General features: G+C 54.9%; 1 protein-coding gene across 1 annotated transcript in view; it reads left to right on the top strand.

Annotated features, from left to right (window-relative positions):
- ASAP3 (ArfGAP with SH3 domain, ankyrin repeat and PH domain 3) overlaps positions 1-17534 on the top strand; it is a 70453-nt gene extending 52919 nt beyond the window's left edge. Inside the window, exons 15-26 of the mRNA XM_075908668.2 lie at positions 74-207; positions 1360-1454; positions 1788-1968; positions 6042-6127; positions 7340-7455; positions 9291-9358; positions 9592-9699; positions 10619-10862; positions 11224-11521; positions 12071-12233; positions 13375-13497; positions 13955-17534. Coding sequence (XP_075764783.2) covers positions 74-207; positions 1360-1454; positions 1788-1968; positions 6042-6127; positions 7340-7455; positions 9291-9358; positions 9592-9699; positions 10619-10862; positions 11224-11521; positions 12071-12233; positions 13375-13497; positions 13955-14035 — 1697 coding nt within the window. The 3' untranslated portion in view covers positions 14036-17534. The remainder of the gene's footprint in view (positions 1-73; positions 208-1359; positions 1455-1787; positions 1969-6041; positions 6128-7339; positions 7456-9290; positions 9359-9591; positions 9700-10618; positions 10863-11223; positions 11522-12070; positions 12234-13374; positions 13498-13954) is intronic.
- Positions 17535-18402: the final 868 nt, after the last annotated feature.

The following is an 18402-nucleotide window of genomic DNA, read 5'->3' as shown; positions in this document are numbered from 1 at the left end:
AAGGATGCAGGGCCGGAGGCTCCAGCGAGGGGCTGTCACAGCACCAGTGACAGAGGTTGCTGCTGCCTTGCAGATCCCACGTGGCTCTCCATCAACCTGGGCATCCTGACGTGCATCGAGTGCTCGGGCATTCACCGGGAGCTGGGGGTGCACTACTCCCGCATACAGTCCCTGACCCTGGATGTTCTCAGCACCTCCGAACTGCTGGTAAGCAGCCCCTGTCCACAGGGGGCATCGGTCTCCTTGCTCCCCTTTTCCGCTTCTCCTTGGCGCTCCGTCCTCCTCCTCCTAGCCCAAGAGCCATGGGCGTGGCCATGGCAGCTCAGCCTAGAGTAGATCGGTATCCGGGCTGTCATGGGCAGCCAAAGCTCCGCCCCTTCCACCCAAAGCCACATCCCTTCCCCCAGGACCATGCCCCCACTCAGCCAAGCCCCGCCTCTTCCATCCAAAGCCACACCCCTTCCCCAAGACCATGCCCCCACTCAGCCAGGCCCCGCCCCTTCCCCCCAAAGCCACACCCCTTCCCCCAAGACCATGACCCTTCCCAACCTCCCCCACTCAGCCAAGTCCCACCCAATCCTAGCTGAGGCCTGGGGCTGCTACATGGCACAGCTCCATCCCTCCCCAGCTGCTGGGGAGCCAAGCCATGTAGGCAGTCTTGCTTTCCTACATTACCCGCCGCCCCTGCGGGCTGTTTTCTGACGCTAAGGGTGTATCTAGACTACAGGATTTTTTCTGAAATAAGTGACCTTTTTTCGAAAAAACTTCCCCTGCGTCTAGATTGCTGCCGTGTTTTTTTGAAAGTAAATTGAAAGAACGTGACAGTGTTTTCGACTGCAGAAAACCTCGTTTTACGAGGAAGAATGCCTTTTTTCAAAAGTGCTTTTTCAAAAAAAGGCGCTATGTCATGCAAACGGTGCTTTTTCGAACAAGAGCATCCAGACTGCCTGGGCGCGCTCTTTCGAAAAAGCGGCTTGCTTTTTTGAAAGTACTGGTTGTAGTCTAGATGCTCTTTTTCGAAAGAGGCTTTTTTGAAAGTATCTTTCGAAAGAGGCTTGCAGTCTAGACGTAGCCTGAGTCAAGGTTTTAAAGGTTCCGATTGTTCTAGTTGGCAGGGATCTTGCAAGGTCCACTCACAAATTCTCTTTAATCCTGAATCTAGCCTTGAAACGTGGCATGGCCTCTTCCCGTCTCTAGGGAAGGATCCGCTGTATTTTTGTTAGCTCCTTTCTCTCGGCATTTCTCCTTTCTCTGGGGTGAGAAGCAAGCAGCTACTAAGTCCAGGCAAATCAAGCCATGGGGGCTCCTAGACACAGAGGCACCTGTGCTTATGGGGTTGGTTTCCCCTCTCATTTGCAGCTGGCGGTCAGCATTGGAAATGTCCGGTTCAATGAAATCATGGAGGCCACGCTGCCGGCACAGGGGAATCCGAAGCCTTCGTCGAGCAGTGATATGTGAGTAAGATGCTGGGGAGTGAGATCGAGGGCGGGGGGGATGCATGTCCGGCCTAGACCGCTCGCTCGGGATGGGGACGGGGGCACTGCCTTCCTCTACGGGGGGGGCAATCCACAAATAGATTCCCCTGAAGCCTCCCTATTGTCTAATCCCTTTTCCGGAGCTGGATGGACTAGTGAACGGCTCTTGCTTTGTCCCTTCCTTGCTCGAATCCAAACCTCGTCAGCCCCTGTCTAAAATCCCCCATGCCTGACCAGGCTCGGCTCTGGAATCCACAGCAAAGCTGGCTGGGCGTGGCCCTGCTGATCCAGCTCCCTCCCTCCCACCCGCAGGAGCGCCAGGAAAGAATATATTGTGGCCAAATACATGGAGCGCAAATACGTCCAGAAAGATGGCCGGGACGAGTCGCACCGGCTCTGGGAAGCCATTCGCAGCCGGGATCTCTTAGCCTTGCTACAAGCCTTTGCAGAGGGGCACGACTTAGCAAAACCCCTGGCTAGCCCTGACAGCCAGGTGAGCATTGCTTGCATGCCCGAGTCCAGCTGGTGGCTCTTGTGTCTTACGTGGGTTATAAGCTGTCCGGGGCAGAAACCAGCAGTGACCGTGTTTGTTCTGCGCCTGGTACGAGGGGGCCCTAGTTCATTGCTGGGCTCCTAGTAATACAAACCAGAAAAGGTTGCCAGGGCTTGTCCCAAGATGGCCATGTCTCCATGCTGGCTAAGCTCTACGATCCGTATCATGCCCGATACCAGCTGTGACCAACATTCCCTCTAGTTTTTTCCATCCATGTGCAGCATTCATTTTACGTGCGCCATCAGGCCCCACCCCCTGGCCGTGAACAGACCCTGGCCGGAGGGAGGGCAGGGAGAGAGCAGGAGGTGGAGGACAACTGGGAGGCTGCAGGATCAGTGCTGGGGTGAAGGGAAATGGTGCAGGGGGGGCAGCTGGAGCTCACAGGCAGCCGCTCAGCTGGGCTGCTGCACGGGAGCACACAGCCATTTGGGCTCCGTGCTCCTGATGCAGGAGGAGGAGGAGGAGAAGAGAAAGAGAGTGAGAGGCAGGAGGGGGAGGAGAAGAGAAAGAGAGATGGAGAGAGAAGCAGGAGACGGAGGAAAGCTGGGGGGGGAGGCAGTAGGAAGAGGAGAGGGAGAAAGAGGGCGGGGGAGAGAGAGAGATGGAGAGAGAGACCTGGAGGCTCAGGAGAGAAGACCGAGATAGAAAGGGAATAGGACGTGGAGGAGAGACCTGAAAATCCCATTTTATGATGGGCTAATTGGCTAGTATAGATATATTCAGTGCTTTTTTGTTAAAAAAAAAAAAAAAAAAAAAAAAAAGGTGCCGATACTCCAGGGGAAAAGTTGTTGAGCAAAAAAAAAAAAAGCTGGGGTAGGGCCAGCATTTCCCTTTTAGGACATGCAGCCCATCCAACTGTCGGACATTTACGTACAGAGGTGCTGGTACGCTCCGTTCTTTCGAGGTAATCTCTGACTGTATGTCACAAAAAAAAGCACTGGATATATTTAAAATAGGGCTAATCACTCTAGCCAGGATCGGGTAGGTATCATAGAACTCACTATTCAAAGAATTAAAGGCAAGTCTAAGCGAGAAATGAAAATTGTGAAACGCATAGGTCAGTCAGAAACCAAAATAAGAGCATTGCGAAAGAAGTAGCTCAAAGTAATAACAAAAATAATGTAAATATGCATTGGGAGGGGATTGTGAAAGACAAAGGGGGTGCGCGCGCATGCAACAGCGACACACATAGGCCACAAGCGTTCTACTGTTGACTTTTCCACAAGTCAACAAGGTTCTCTCTACGCCAGTGTTTCCTAATTTTATTTGGCCACAGAACCCTTTTAAACTTGAAAGAATTTTGCAGAACCCCTAATAACAGTCTTATATATGGAGCTGAAAAAGTAGATCACAAATAAGTAAGGATAATAATAAACAAATGCTAAAGAAGGTCGTGAGATCGACGTTTAGTTTAATTGCACATATTTAAAACCAAAAGTCACATTTAATGTGTACAACATTTTTTAAATCATAAAATGTTATTGTAATGGAATTTTCTCGTGGAACCCTTATTTTCACTTCGCGGAACCCATTTGGGAAACACTGCTCTACGCAGCACAGCAGATGCGGTACTGAAATGTGGTTGATAGTTAGGGGGGCCTTGCAGATGAGCTGGGGGGAAAGAATCCTGCCACGAATGGGGCTACTGGGGGGGTGGTGAGGCTTAGAGTTCCTTCCTATGCAGCATCTTGAAGTGAGCTGCTGATGTTCTCTAATCTGAGCACGAGAGCTGGTTGCAAAATGGGCTTTGGACAGTTTTGACTAAATGGATCATTTAAAAAAAAATGTCCACTGAAAAGTTCAGTGGCTTGGTGGAAAACAAATTGAAAAGTGACATTTCAATTCTGAAATGTTGCTATGGAGCCACATGGGAATTTTACTTTAAGTACCTCCCGCTCCCATTCTCCTCCATCGGCTGCGTTCCCTGCTCTGATTACATCTCTTAGGTTGTATCAGGGGCACATGGCATGGTGAGGAGAAACAGTTGCATCATGGCCAGGGACTTTGATGCATCATGGGAGATGTAGTTCATCTGGGGAACCAGGCCTACAGAGAATGATGACCTAAAGCAGTGGTCTCCAACCTTTTTGAGCATGAGATCACTTGTTGAATTTAAGTGCAATGCAAGATCTACCTCAAATATAAATACCCTTTCCCCGCCTCCTTCCCACCCCTTCTCCAAGGCCCTTCCCCTGCTCACTCCATCCTCCCTCTCCTGCCCATCCTCACTCACTTTCCTCAGGCTGGAGCAGTGGGTTGGGGTGCAGAATCTGGTCTTGGATTAAGGGATCTGAAGTGTAAGAGAGGCTCTGATCTGCTCTTGAGGCAGGCTGTTGGGCTGCTGGAGGGGGTTCTAGGTGCAGGATCTGGGACAGCATTTGGATGTGGGGGTGCTTGGGGTTAGGGCAGGGGCTTGGGATGCAGAAGGGTGGTTCATGTCTAGGGTAGGAGTTTGGGATGTGGGCTCCAGCTGGGCACTGCTGGTGGCTCCTGGATGGTGGTGCAGTGGAGCTAAGGTGGGCTCGCTCCTTCCCTGGGCCTGGACCACTCCCTAAAGCAGCCAGCAAACTCCATCCCACGTCCTGCTTTGTCCCCTCTCCGCTCTGTGGAGAAAGGATACAGAATTGGAGGGGGTATCTTGACATCAGCACCTCCTCTCTCTTCCCTGCCCTGCACAGAAAGCAGGAAGCTCCCCAGCGGGAGGGGCAGGAGATGAGCAGCAGTGTGGGGAAGGGGCATCTGAAGTACTGGCACTAGATAGCCTCTTGGCCAGACTAGTCAGGATCACCTGTCAGAGGCTCCAAGATCTACCAGTAGATCCAGATCTACTGCTTGGTGACCACTGAGAGAAACCAAATGAAAATTCCCAAGAGGCACCATGGCCAACTATCTAAATGGAAATATTCACTTTTTTGAGCCATTTGGATTTTCTGGTGAAACACTGAACACTTTCTCTGAAGAGCAAGCACATTTCAAGGACAAATTTTCACTTTTCAGTATCCAATTTTCCATCAGTAAATGGTTTCAATGGAAAAAATTCCACCAGCCCTAGTGAGTGGCTCTCTCACAGCTGAGAGAGCCTGGCCAGGATTTCTCTTGGATCCCACTGTCCCTTGCCTCAGCGGTTGATGCTGACGGACACCAGACTTTCCTCCCCACCTACGGGGCTGAGGCCACCTCTGCAGGGCTGCGAGGAGATGAGGGGCCATCAAACCCAGAACGCTACCACAGTCAGTTCAAAAAAGAATGAAATAAGTTCATGGAGGATAGGTCTGCCAATAGCTACTGGTTAAGATAGCCAGGGATGGAACTCCATGCTCTAGGGGCGTGTCTAGACTACATGCCTCCGTCGACGGAGGCATGTAGATTAGACAGATCGGCAGAGGGAAATGAAGCCGCGATTAAAATAATCGCGGCTTCATTTAATTTTAAATGGCTGCCCCGCTCTGCCGATCAGCTGTTTGTCGGCAGATCGGGGCAGTCTGGACGCGCCGCGTCGACAAAGAAGCCTTTCTTGATCGGCACAGGTAAACCTAGTTTCACGAGGCATACCTGTGCCGATCAAGAAAGGCTTCTTTGTCGACGCGGCGCATCCAGACTGCCCCGATCTGCCGACAAACAGCTGATCGGCAGAGAGGGGCAGCCATTTAAATTTAAATGAAGCCGCGATTATTTTAATCACGGCTTCATTTCCCTCTGCCGATCTGTCTAATCTACATGCTTCCGTCGACGGAGGCATGTAGTTTAGACGTACCCTAGGTGTCCCTAGCCGTAGATTGCCTGGAGCTTGAAGGGGGTGATGGATGGATCAGTCCGTGATTGCCTTTCCTGTTCATTCCCTCTGGAGCACCTGACATTGGCCACTGCTGGAGAACAGGACACTGGTCTATATGGACTATTGGTGTGACCCAGTATGGCCGTTCTTCTGTTCTCTTGTGAATTGAATGTGCCCAGCCAAGCTGCGCTGTACCAGAGAGAGGGTTAATGGGTTTTTCCCCCTCCTCCTGTGACAGGACCAGGGTGAGTTGGCTCTGCATCTGGCTGTGCGTTATGCAGACAAGTCCTCCCTCCCGCTGGTGGACTTCATCATTCAAAATGGGTAAGCTTCCCCCAGGGAGGAGGGCAGCATCCTGGCATGGCAGTGTATCAGGTCTCACAAGCAAAGTGGGCGTGGGCCTGGTCAACACAGGGATGGGAGGCTCCACGAAAAATCCATGTGACTTAAGAGTTCTCCTGCCCTGAGACCAACTGGGCTGCTGAAAGTGCATTCTCACATGGGGCCTGGCCTTCGTCAGGGGCGTTAGAAGGGGATTCATGAGACCGCTGGTGGGATTTGCAGCTGACACTAAAATGGGGGGAATTGCGAGATTTAGTCTAGAGGGAACAAGAGAGGTTGGAAACTGGGGCAGAAACTAACAAGGAGATTTGACTTGTAACACTACACGGAGAGGAAACTGATGATGATAGGGCGGATGATGATAATGCAGGGGAGGAAGAGATCCCTGGGAACGGGGGATACGAAGGGGGAAGAAAGACCTAGACTGGCCTGTTTGCGGCCATAAGATCTATCCAATAGGCTGGCCCATGTAATTATGGGCTGGCTCCGTGGCCATGTCATACTATGGAGCACAGAGGTAATTGCTCTCCATGTGATTCCAAAAAGACCCTGGCAGGAATACTGTGTTCTGAGCCCCCCGTTCACAGCAAGAGAAGGACAAAGCCGGAGTAGGAGGGATTTGGAGAAAAACAGCCTTGTCATGAGTTGAGGAGGGAGAAAGGACTGTCCGCATTGTCCCCCTGCAAGGGAACACAATTTCTCTGCTTTGACTGGCCCTGCAAGGATCTCAAAATCAAAGAATCCTAGGGCTGGAAGAGACCTCAGAAGGTCGTCAAGTCCAGCCCCTTGCCCAAGGTAGGACCCAGCCAGGGCTTTAAGCCAAGATTTAAAAACCTCTAGGGATGGAGATTCCACCACCTCCTTAGGTAACCCATCCCAGTGCTTCACCACCCTCCTAGTGAAATAGTTGTTCCTAATGTCCACCTAGACGTCCCCCACTGTGTCACTGATTCTCCCTTTCCTCACAAGAGGCAGGTCAGGAGGCTTCCCCTCCACCCCCCAATTTTAGCAATGGGGAAACTGAGGCACAGACTGGGGACATGACTTACTCAAGTCGAACGGGGTCCTTGGCAAGGTTGGGAACAGAACCCGCATCTTCTGATGCCCAAACCCCAGCTAGGCAGCGCTGTCTTGCTGCTGGCAGATGTTTGAGGCAGCGCCTGCTTCTTCAACCGCCTTTGCCTTGCTGCGCAGGGGGAACCTGGACAGAGCGACTCAGGATGGGAACACGGCTCTGCACTACAGCGCTCAGTATAACCAGCCCAACTGCCTCAAACTGCTGCTGAAAGGGAAAGCGGCCACAAACACAGGTAGGGAGCGTGGGGCAGACGAGGCAGAGTGCCCGGTCAGAGGGGAAAGCCAGGCCATGCTTCTCTCCTGTAGAATTGTGGTGGGAGGAGGAAAGTCAGAACAGATTTTAAAATGCGGCTAATAGGATTCCTCTCCTCCCCCAAACTATGGAAGAGCAAGGAGGCCTGCCAATGTATAGGTATTTCTCTGGCTCCCGTTACTGTTGTATCTGAGTGCCTCACAATCTTTAATATTAATCACCCTCACAACAGCTCTGTGAGCTGGGGAAGTCCTAATATTCTCATTTTACAAACAGGGAAACTGAGGCACAAAGCAGCTTGGTGATAGAATAGTTCTTGTGTCTCATGACTCCCAGTCCAGTGCCCTATCCAATGCAATGACTCCTTGTTTTTGTTCTAACCGCTTATGCATAATCCTTCTCTACACATTAGAACCAAGAAAAACTGGTTGTATGTGTGTGTGTAACGGGAGAGCCAACACATTTGCCACCATTGTGGATTTCACAACACCTAGTCACAGCCAGTTTTGGAGCATTTATTAGTTTTTAAACTTTTAATTGGCTTAAATCACTGTAAAACCTTTAACGACTGTTTGTTGTGCCACGATTGGTCTCAGAGTGTGGTGTTCTGAATTGAACATGTCCTTTTCAATCAGTTCCTCATTTAATTACACCACTGATCTAATGTCATTATTCCCGATTAATCACTTTGCCTTTAATTAATGCCATTCTGACAATGCTTTTCACTTTAGTCAATAGAATCAACTTAGGAAAATTCCTTAAATGTTTCTATTCCCCTTCAGCTTCAGTTTTTAATTTCGTTTCTTTTTTAATCATTGATTCAACTAGTAGTTAATGAGCAAGCGGCTTGCTTAATAGAGTGTGCTGATCTGGCGAGCTGTAATCTGTTTGGCTGTGTCTTCACTTCAATTAGCTGAGGCTATTCCTTGGGTGTTATCCTAGACCCCCCCCTCCTATACGCACACAACCCTCTGACCTGCGTAGCTTTACACCCAGGGTTGCTGGCCCTCCTGAGGTGGGTTAGCCCAAGTCCTGCTTTCCCTCAGGCTGGTGGGGGACGTATGGATTCTGTCTAAACTCAGGAGTGCTAATAGCCCTCCAATGCCTTCTGACAGCTCCCCCCCCCCATGCCTGGAAGGGCAGACGAGTTCTCCTACAGAGTGGCTCTGTTTATTGCAGCACAGAGAACTATTGGCTGTGCCCCCAGAAGTCCTAGGGAGCATCAACTCCGGAGGGAGTCTCAGAGCCCAGGTCAACTGACTGGAGCTCATGCCAGGGGCTACAAATAGAAGGGCAGCCTTTCTCCCTGGGGCTGGAGCTCAAGCTCTAAGACCGTGCCCCCTTGCTGGGTCCTCCCAGAGCCTGAGCCTTTACGTCTACGCTGCGGTTGTATTGCCCCATGAGAGGGAGTCAGCACACCTGGGCCAGGCCGGGGGTCTTTTTTTGCAGTATTGACACCCAGGAACTCAGGCCAGGCTCCTGGTTTAACTCGCCTACACAAAGAAAGCAGGCAGGGAGCCTATATCCAATTCACATTTCAAGCCTCTATCTCGATTGGCTCTCCCGGCCCCTGGCCGTCACCTTTGCTAGGTACCTGAGTTAACCTCTAAGTCACTGGCTGCTGAGCAACATCCTCCTGTTGGTGACAGTGGCCACCCCTAGCTCAGGGTGCAGTGGCAGTGGGGTGTGGATCTGCTGCTTGCTGATCCACCTGGGGCACCCCTATGCACTTGGGGGGAGATCCCTGAATGGGTGGGAGCGAGGGGTTCTCGAAGGGGCTGATAATGCAGACCTGGCCTCGTCTCCCCCACCCAGTGAATGCTGCAGGCGAGACGGCCCTGGATGTGGCAAGGAGGCACAAACACACCGAGTGCGAAGAGCTGGTAGGTCGAGGGGGGAAGAAGATCCCTGGGGCCAGGATGGGGGCAGGCACACTGGGGTGAGGCCCTTATCCAGGGCAGAGGTGGGAGGAAGCAGGGTGGCTTGGAGAGCCCGGCTGACTCCTGCCGTGGGGCAGAGAGGGAGGGAGGGTGGGTACCGTGCTGCGGGTTGGTGTGGGTTTGGGGTATGCAGGATGGGAGCAGAATCTCCTCCTCATGACCCACATTTCTGGCAGCTTGAGCAGGCACAGGCTGGGAAGCTAAACCTGCAGGTGCCCTTGGACTACGACTGGGAGGTCCCTCAGGAATACGCCTACGACAGCGAGGACGACCAGGAGGAGAAGGTACCGCTCCCCTCAGTGGCATGTATGTGTCCCTGGAGTCCACTGGGCCAGGGTTCTCTGAGGGGCAGAGGCTCTTCGGCCTGTCCGAGGGCTGCCTTCCCATAGGAGCCTGCAGGACTCCTCCCCCCTTGTCTGTCCTCGGGCACCCAGCACGGAGAATCTCCTTGCTATCTCCTGCCTTTAGCGTGAGGGGATCTTGCTTGGTAACTAGGTGTCTGCTCTCCTAATGCCACCAGCCACCCAAGCTTTCCCCTCCGGGCTCTTTGCCTGGCAGGTCAGCAAGAGGAGCACCCCTCTCCGCTGGCTGTTCCCCTGTGATCGCTGGCCGCAGAGGCTGGCTGCTCGCTGGAGTACCAGATGGAGCGAGCCCTAGTTTCACCTTAAACCGCTGCTCTTGTATCACTCGCACAGCTTGTCAGGGAACGCAAGAAGGTTTATCTGAGAGAGAATGGAAATTCCCCTGGAAAGGAGAGCGAGCGAGAGAAACAAGTGATTACCACGCAAACCAAAATCCATGCGCGTGAACGAGGGCCGTCACTTTTAAAGAGTTCCCTTTCCTAGCTAATAAAGGAACGTCCCCTTCCTCCACCCCGTCCACAGCCCAGCCTGTTGCAGAACTGGCTGGGTTCATGGGAACCAGGATCCAGATGTTCACGAACACCAGCCGAGATCTCTGGCCTGGCACAGCAATGTGCAGGACCAAGCGCCGAGAAGGAACCTTGCTCATGGATGGGGGGGAAGGCAAAGGGCTGGAGAAGCCTGGCTCCAGGAAGCCGTGAAAGCATTAAGCCCAGTGGTGGGGCGATGAGTTTGAATGCTTGGTGGGCACCCAGCTGCGGAGGGGGGCAGCTGTGGGGAAGGCCGCTGGGCAGCTGCAAGGCAGCAGTGATGTGTTTGTGTTTGCTTTGCCCCAATCTAGGTGAGCCCCCTGCAACGATCCTTTAAGTCCACGTCCTCTCCAACCACAGGCCAGCCTGCCCTCTTCCCCCAGAACCGGTGGAGCTGCTCTGGCATGGACATCAGCAACAAGACCTACGAGACCATCCTGGTTCCCTCCCGGCCCGTCCAGCGGCGGTCACACAGCGAGGAGATCCCTCCACCGCTGCCTGTCAAAAACCCGACCAGAGGGGGCTCCAGGACCAAACTGGGGCAGAGCCCAGCAGGTGAGCATGTCTCCCTCCGCCAGGCTGAGAGAGGGTGGAAGTGCTGGCCAGAGCAAAGCTTGAAGGATTCAGCATTTGGGACTGGCTGCTGCTTTGAGCCTCTCAGGACAGCAGATCTGGGCCAGGATCTCTTGAGGACAGGGTTTATCCGCCAGCCAAACTTCTGGCTTTGCCACAGACCTGTGGGACTCGTGAGACCCGCTGGCCCGGGAAGGGTGGAGACAGCCTGCGTGCTGTGACACCATTCTCCTGATCAAGGGGCATTCAAAGACCAAGCAACGTCTCAATACAGCCGGCAGATGCAGGGAAAACTCTCTGCGGGGGCTTCTGGTTTCCTGATCTCCTGCTTCCTCCTTTCCAGATCGCCCAGAGCTCCCCCGTCAGGCCTCTGAGCCCCAGGCCTCCACACTATCAGAGGCACCTGCCCTCCGACACCTGTCCACATCCAGTGCTCCCAGCACCTTGGACAGCAGTGCATCCCGGCCGCTGTCCACCTCCCGGAGCCCCCCGGAAGCCAGACGCACGGTCTGTTGGGAAACCCATGCAGAGGCGGAGAGCGGCAGCCAGCGGAGGATGTCGGAGACCAGTCTGACAATGGCGCAGCAGGCTGCTGCTGGGACATCGCCAGAACAGGGGCAAATAACCCCGGTTAAGTTCAGGTAGAGTGGACTCCGGAGCCCTGGCTGGGAGGAGGACCCCTTGTGGGGCAGGAGCATGCCCCCAGGGGTGAGAGATGGGTTGGATTACTTCAGCAGGGCTTTGTGCCGTGGACGGCGATTTGCAGCCTGCTAGTGGATAAGCTGGGGAGGGGCCCAAATTGCATCATGAGGGCCACATGATCCAGGGTCTGGCCCCTGGGTGTCTTTCTACCATGTGGAGAAATCGACATGGAAAAGGGACGTGTTTCCCCATATGCAACGAAACAGGCAACACCCTCGGAGCCTGTGCGGTCTTCAGCCTTCTTGCTACCTTGCCTGCCTGTTTGAACCCCAACCGCGGTGCCGGATCAAGGAGGGGAGAAAGATGTTTTGGAGGGGAAGGTGCTGGAGGGGGGTGGCCAGCGAGGGAGAACCCATTGGCTAGAACAAGTCCATGCTTTGGAGGGGGAGGGCTCCTGTGGTGGTGCGGGAGAGGGTTGAGACACACCATCAAACCATCCTGATGGCTGAATCTGAAGCAACCTCCCCCCCGATCCTCTCCCCTCACAGCTCAGAAATCACCCGGTCCTACCGGCGGATCAGTGGCAGCTCAGCGGGGAAATCCTCCGGCTCGGCCATCTCCCTCCCAAGCTCCGAGGAGCTGCCTTCCAGCAAGGCTCCGAGTTCGGTGCCGAACGCTGCCCCTGTGCCCATGCCCAGGAGGTTCGCCCCGGTAAGTCAGGCCGGAAGGGAACCGGTCCCTGGCTTTGATTTTCATTTTCCAGCTACTCTGAGATTCCCTTGCCCGCTGTGAAATTCCCCTGTGACTCCTTCCTCCCACCCCACCCTAGGGGCCCATCCCTCTGCTCAGCCACGCTGATGTAGCCTCCCTTGTGGTCAAAGTATGTCACGTGTCCCAACAGGCCGAATTCCCCTCTAGCTGGGCAGGTTTGCCCCCCCCCCCAACCAGGCCTTGCCCCCACTCCATCGCTTCCTGCAAACCTCCTGCCCCTTCCCACTCCTGCCCCCACACCGTCTCTTCCCTGCCTCCCTCTCCAGAGCATGCTCCGGCCTCGCTGCTCCTCCTTGGAGCCACCTGCACACCACAAAACAGCTGCTCGCGGGGGGCAGGAGGTGCTGGGGGAGAGAGGAGGGAGTGGATCGGTGGGTGAGAGGTACTGGGAGTTGGGGGGGGAGGGAGACTGGGTGCTAAGCAGCTGCTCATTTTTCAGCCTGGTGCCCCAGACCACATGGGAGTTGGTGCCTTAGCGTGTCCTTCACCTACAGCAGAGAGGGGGCCGTTCCCATCAGCAGCTGTGGGGCTGCAGACTCCTGCTCGGGCTACTTCAGGGGCTGGGGTGGTGGGAGGGTGATGTGGGGCTTGTCTTCACTGCTGCAGAGGAGCGTGGCTTGTGGGGGCTGACGAGGGGCTGTGGAGGAGGAAAGATTCTCCCGCTGGGCCTACTTTGGAGGATCACGCTGGGTCACCTACCACCTCAAAGGGCCTAAAATCCCTACCCTTGGGAGCAGCTGTCACCCCTTACTCTGGGCCCATCTTCTGGGCAGGGCTGTTACCGTGGCTACTGACTGCTTGGGAAAGGATGGGTCAGGGCGGGGTGGCGCCGGCGGGGGAGACGGGAGGCGGGTGGGGGAAGAGGCTCGGGCTGGGGAAGTGGGGGGCAGGTAGATGCAAGGCTGTTTAACCCGGCTTGCCCCCACCCCATGGACCCTCCCCCGTGTGATGCCCTGGGGCACTGCCTCCCTGTAGCAGAGCATGAGGGGGGCCTGCACGGCGGGCACCCCCCTTCCTCCGCCACCCCCCCCCCGTTTGCTGGGCCGGGGCTCAGAAGACACTTGTCCATTTGCTTGCACAGGCCAAGGGGAGGCAGAAGAGGGTGATGGCGCTGATGGACTGCAAGGGGGAGAGGGCCCGGGAGCTGAGCTTCTCCAAGGGCGAGGTGATCGTGGTGACCCGGGAGGAGGATGAGCAGAGCTGGGTGAGTGCTGCTGCCTTGGGGTGACTGGGTTAGGCACCACTGGGAGCCCAGACCCCGAGTTCTAGCCTGGGACCTGAGGCCCTTGATCCACTGGGCTCCTCTCTCCTGCTGTCCCAGCCCCCCAGGAGGGAGCTAGAGCAGGGCCTGGGGGGCAGGAGATTAATATTTAGAGGATGCTTCTTCTCCCATCTCCATTGACCCCTCCTGTCCCTGGGGGGCGGAGCCGATGGACTCTCGGCCCCTTCGGGGTCTGCAGTTAGGAGCTGTACTGGGAGCAGGGATGTGTGATCTCCGGACCCCCCCTGGCATCCAAAGGCCACCCCATCCCCTGCCTCGCAGATCTGTGACTCTTCACACTCTCAAGCCCCCCCTCCCCCCGGCATCCCTGCACCTTCTGTGCCGGGAGCCCCCTGGGGCACCTCTCGGCTCTGATCTGCTGCCTTCTGCCCTCCCTCAGGTCGGCTTCATTGAAGGAGATGGCTCCAGGACGGGCGTCTTCCCTGCCAGCTTTGTCCATCTCTTGCAAGACCGAGACTGACTGGCTGGTTTCTCCTTTTCCCTGGGAACGGGCCCGAGCTCTCGGCGAGCGTGCGGGGTGCAGGACTGAACACTCAACACACCCCCCCCCCCCAGCAAGGCCTCAGGACTTTGTACTCCAGCAACTCCAGGGCAACAGGCCTGTTTCTCGCTCCCCGTCCCACCCTCAGACTGGACCTCGAAGGCCAGGGCCGGCCGGGCACAGACGATGAGGGTTTGGTGCAGGGGGTAGAGTGGAACCCCCCCAAGGTACCAGTCCATTTAGTCTCTTTCCCCAAACTAGTCCCTTCTCTTGGACGGAGAGGTAGCCGGGCACCTTCCTCCCATTGGACCAGGACCAGCCTCTCTCTCTGCACCCTCACCCCAGCCTTGCAGCTCACTGGATGAGTCGGACAACGAGAACCAGCACATGAGGATCCCATGGAACTTGCAGGCCCCTCTGCAGAGCTGGGGCGGGCGATGGCTGAGAAACAGCAAGGGACCCTGGCTTGCTAGGAGATGGACAAGAACCACGGACAGTCTTGCTGCACCTGCTCCTTGCTCCGCAACCCTCGGCTCCAGCCATTTGTCTGCTCTGTAACCTCTGTGGACTGAGGGAACGTCTAGTCCTACCGCCACCTTGGAGACCTGGGAGGGGGTTCAAATCTGAGCCGGGATGCCTCTCGTCCCATTCCCCTGGGATCCAAGTGGGAGCCCCGAGTTCTAGTATTCCGGTGCTGGGCCGGGGCAGAGGTCTGTAGTGAAGCAAAGCAAAGGGACGTAGATCCCAAACATTGTATCTTCTTCCCAGCAATTAGCCCCAAAGGATTGAGTCAGGCCAGGAGCAGGCCGCCAGCCCCTTGTGGGGGACTAGGCACCATCTCCAGGGGGCCAGGCGAGCGTTAGCCTGGCTGTGCACTGCCCTCTGTTACTTCCTAGGGACACAGGCCCCGGGGTGAGTCTGCAATGGCAGGACAAGGCCCATCCAGTGCTGATAGCCTGGCACCGCTCCTGCCCTCCCAGCACAGTGCCCCAGCCTGTGCAGGGGGTTTCCTTACATCCTAGAGACCTACAGGAGCCTTTTCCCACCCCGTCCTGGCATAACTAGTCCAGGCCGGGTGTAGCCAGCTGACTGGGCGGGGGGGGGGCACAAGTCTCCTGGTGCTGCATGTGTCCTCCTCAGAGTCTAGAAACTCGTGGTGGGGAAGCTCAATTAAGCCACTCAGTCTGCTCCTTTCCCCACTGCGGGGGGGGGGGGGGGGAGCAATGCAGGGCGGCTCACTGCAGCGGATCCTCCCGTGGTGTCCCCACTGATTCAAATGCTGCTCTTGCCCTAGGGTAGAGAGTTTTCTCTAGAAACTGGCCAAATTCCCCCTTTGCGCCACTTCATCCCATTGTATCCTGCCGCCACCACCTCCAACCAGTGTGGACCTGGCACCCTTGGATCTAAGGAAGAATAACAGGAGCCCCAAATATAGAGAGGTTGGGGGGCTCCTTCAGTGGCACAGTGGATAAGATTCCTGCCCCCCCATCTAACATGGGGGGGGTCACCCGACACGAGCATGGCAATGGATGTACCTGGAACCCTTGGGGCCTAGGACAGATAAGAGGGGGCCTAGAACAGAGAGGCTGGGGGGGCTCCCCCTGTCCACCCCCAGCACTGCTGAATCCCCCCTGCTAGGCCTCCATCTCCACCCCTCAGCAACAGTAAAGAATGCAGTGGCCATCAGCAGCTCTCGAAGCATCCTGCAGAGGAGGTGAGCAAAGTCACCCCCATGTTACAGATGGAGCAGCTGGGGCCATTCAGCACGTGGTTTCTGGATTGCTTTGCACCCTCAGGTTCCTCTTATTTAAAAGTAACGGGGCTGGCTGCTTTTTGCCCCGTCATTCTGAATCTGCATTTACCAGTCTGCCCTTGTATGGGCATAGTTTGCAGATACCGCTAGCCCAGCAGGTGCCTAGCACAACACCTGGCCATAATAGCATTGATTTCAATTAGGCTGCCTGCATGCCTAAAAAGTCTTTTCTAACAGAGGTTAAGCCCAGAAAAGATCATCTGCTCTGGGCTCGTGTGTATCCCAGGCTCCGTTCTCTCCCTGGTGGAGCACAGTAATTTGAGTTAGACTACAGCAGCTCAGCCCACAGATGACTACACTGATGTGTTCTGCAGCAGAGAACTATAAGGACCAAGGCACCGCAATATCCATGGCAGGACATTGGCTAGGAGTGAACGAACGGCCATACTGGGTCAGACTAAAGGGGCATCGACTGGCTATTCTCCTGTCTTCCAATAGTGGCCAATGCCAGGGGCCCCAGAGCAAATGAACAGAATGGGTGAGCATCAAGTGATCCACCCTGTCATCCATTTCCACTTCTGGCAATCAGAGGCAAGGGACATTTCAGCGTATTGTTTTGCATTCATGCCCTTTCTGGCTAACTGCCATTGATGGACCTATCTTCCATGGATTTATCTAGTTCTTTCTTTAACCTTTTTACAGTTTTGGCCTTCACACCATCCTCTTGCAAGGAGTTCCACTGGTTGGCACGTTGGGTGAAGTGCTCTAAGCCTCTGCAGGTCCAGGCCCAGATCTGTGTGAGAAAATGTAGCCATCCATAATTTGTTTTTAAAAAGAGATTTAGAAAACAGTTTCTTTTTGCAAATCAACGGAAGGAGATCGGTATTGCAGAGGTTCGTTTTGGGTCAAACATGACCCAGAGACCTGTTCACACATAGAACTATATGCCTGGAGGAGACCTCAGGAGTCATCGAGTCTAGCCCTCTGCCCAAAGCAGGACCAATCCCACCTAAATCATCCCCACCAGGGCTTTGTCAAGCCGGGATTTAAAAACTGCACCACCAAAAGCTGGCGGGGAGGGGAAGGGAGGCGAATAATTTTGGGACTAGAATTGTAAGCGACTAGTCGACTATCGGATAGTTGACTAGTCCCTCAACTACTCTCTTCCCCCCTAGCTGTCCCAATTCGCGCAGGGTCCCCCCGCTGCACTTCAGCCATTTAAATGTATTAAAAGCTGGCAAGCTCTTCATACGTTTAAAAGGCAGAGCCGCAGCGGGGTTAGCTACCGGGGCCAGGAGCTAACCCGACTGCAGCTTCCCTGCTTATCAACTAATTGACCAGTCAATGGAAAATCCATCAACTAGTTGATTTAGTTGATTAAACAAAATTTAATTTGGGACGTGGGTATAGGTCTGTCTTTGCTTTGGATGTTTGGATTTTGGGGTTTGCCTCTGGCTCCTTTCCCAAGATCTAATGGCTAAAAAGAGACTCATTCTAGTCTGTCAGGAATACTTTTTAAAGGAGGTAGGGGGCATGTTTTGTTAGCTTCAGCAAAGGTTGACTGGGACCAATGCTTCTGACCCAGATGAGTCTTCCCTATTTGTTCCTTGTGATCAAGTTGCATTTTTATAACTCTCAGTGGGTTTTTAGTGGAATATTTCATCTCCAGTCGTCTTTTTACACCCCCCCCCCTTAATTTCTATTAAAATTCATTTTTTATAAGTGGGTGTGGCTCAGTGTGTGATGTGCCTGCAACAGTCCTAGTTCAGGGAGGGGCGAGGTAAGTATCTGTATATATTTAATAATATCGTATTAATACAAGGCCTCATCCTAAAGCACTGGGCAAACTAGATCTAGAAATCTCTTCACCCATCACTGAAATGCAGCCACTTCTGGGGTGGAGTCTGGCAGTTCTTTAACAGTACACAGCACTTTGGGTACATCTACACCAGTGGTCCCCAACCATTTGAGGTTGCCGGGCGCCAGGGGGCGTGGCCGTTTGCCCGCCGGGCACCAGGGGGTGTGGCTGTTTGCCCACCAGGCACTAGAGGGCGGGGACACTTGCGCACTCAGGGGCAGCCCCCCCCGAGAGCCGCGCACCCAGGGTCGGTGCCCCCCCAAGCGCCGTGCGCCCAGGGCTGGCGCCCCCCACCCCAAGTGCCACGCGCCCAGAGCGCAGGCGGCCAATTCACGGCACTCCCAGGGCTGGCGCTCACCATGCACCATGTGCCCAGGGCCGGCTCCGGCCACCAGCCCCGACTGAGCGTCTTCCCAGGCTTTTATAGCTGAGCTGCAGCCTGGGCATGCTCGGTAGGGCTGCGGGGGCAGGGCCTCTGCAGCCAGGTAGCCCTGGCTGAGCCCTGCGAGTTCAGTGTGGGGGTGCTTTGCCATGTCATACACCCTCCCCCTTAAGAGGGTCGGCAAGGGGGGCGTTGCCATCCCCTCTTCACCAGTCCTTGGAAAAAACTCTGCATTAGTGTGGACTTTTCCTGGGCGATGCACCACCTGGAAAACAAAAGGCTGAAGTGACAGGTACCAGCGCATGACCCGCACGTTAGAGTCTTTCATGGCATGGAGCCATTTCAGTGGCCAG

Source organism: Pelodiscus sinensis, chromosome 26 (assembly GCF_052426305.1).
Source record: "Pelodiscus sinensis isolate ZL-2025 chromosome 26, ASM5242630v1, whole genome shotgun sequence".
NCBI lineage: Eukaryota > Metazoa > Chordata > Testudines > Trionychidae > Pelodiscus > Pelodiscus sinensis.
This window is presented reverse-complemented; position numbering and strand designations above follow the sequence as displayed.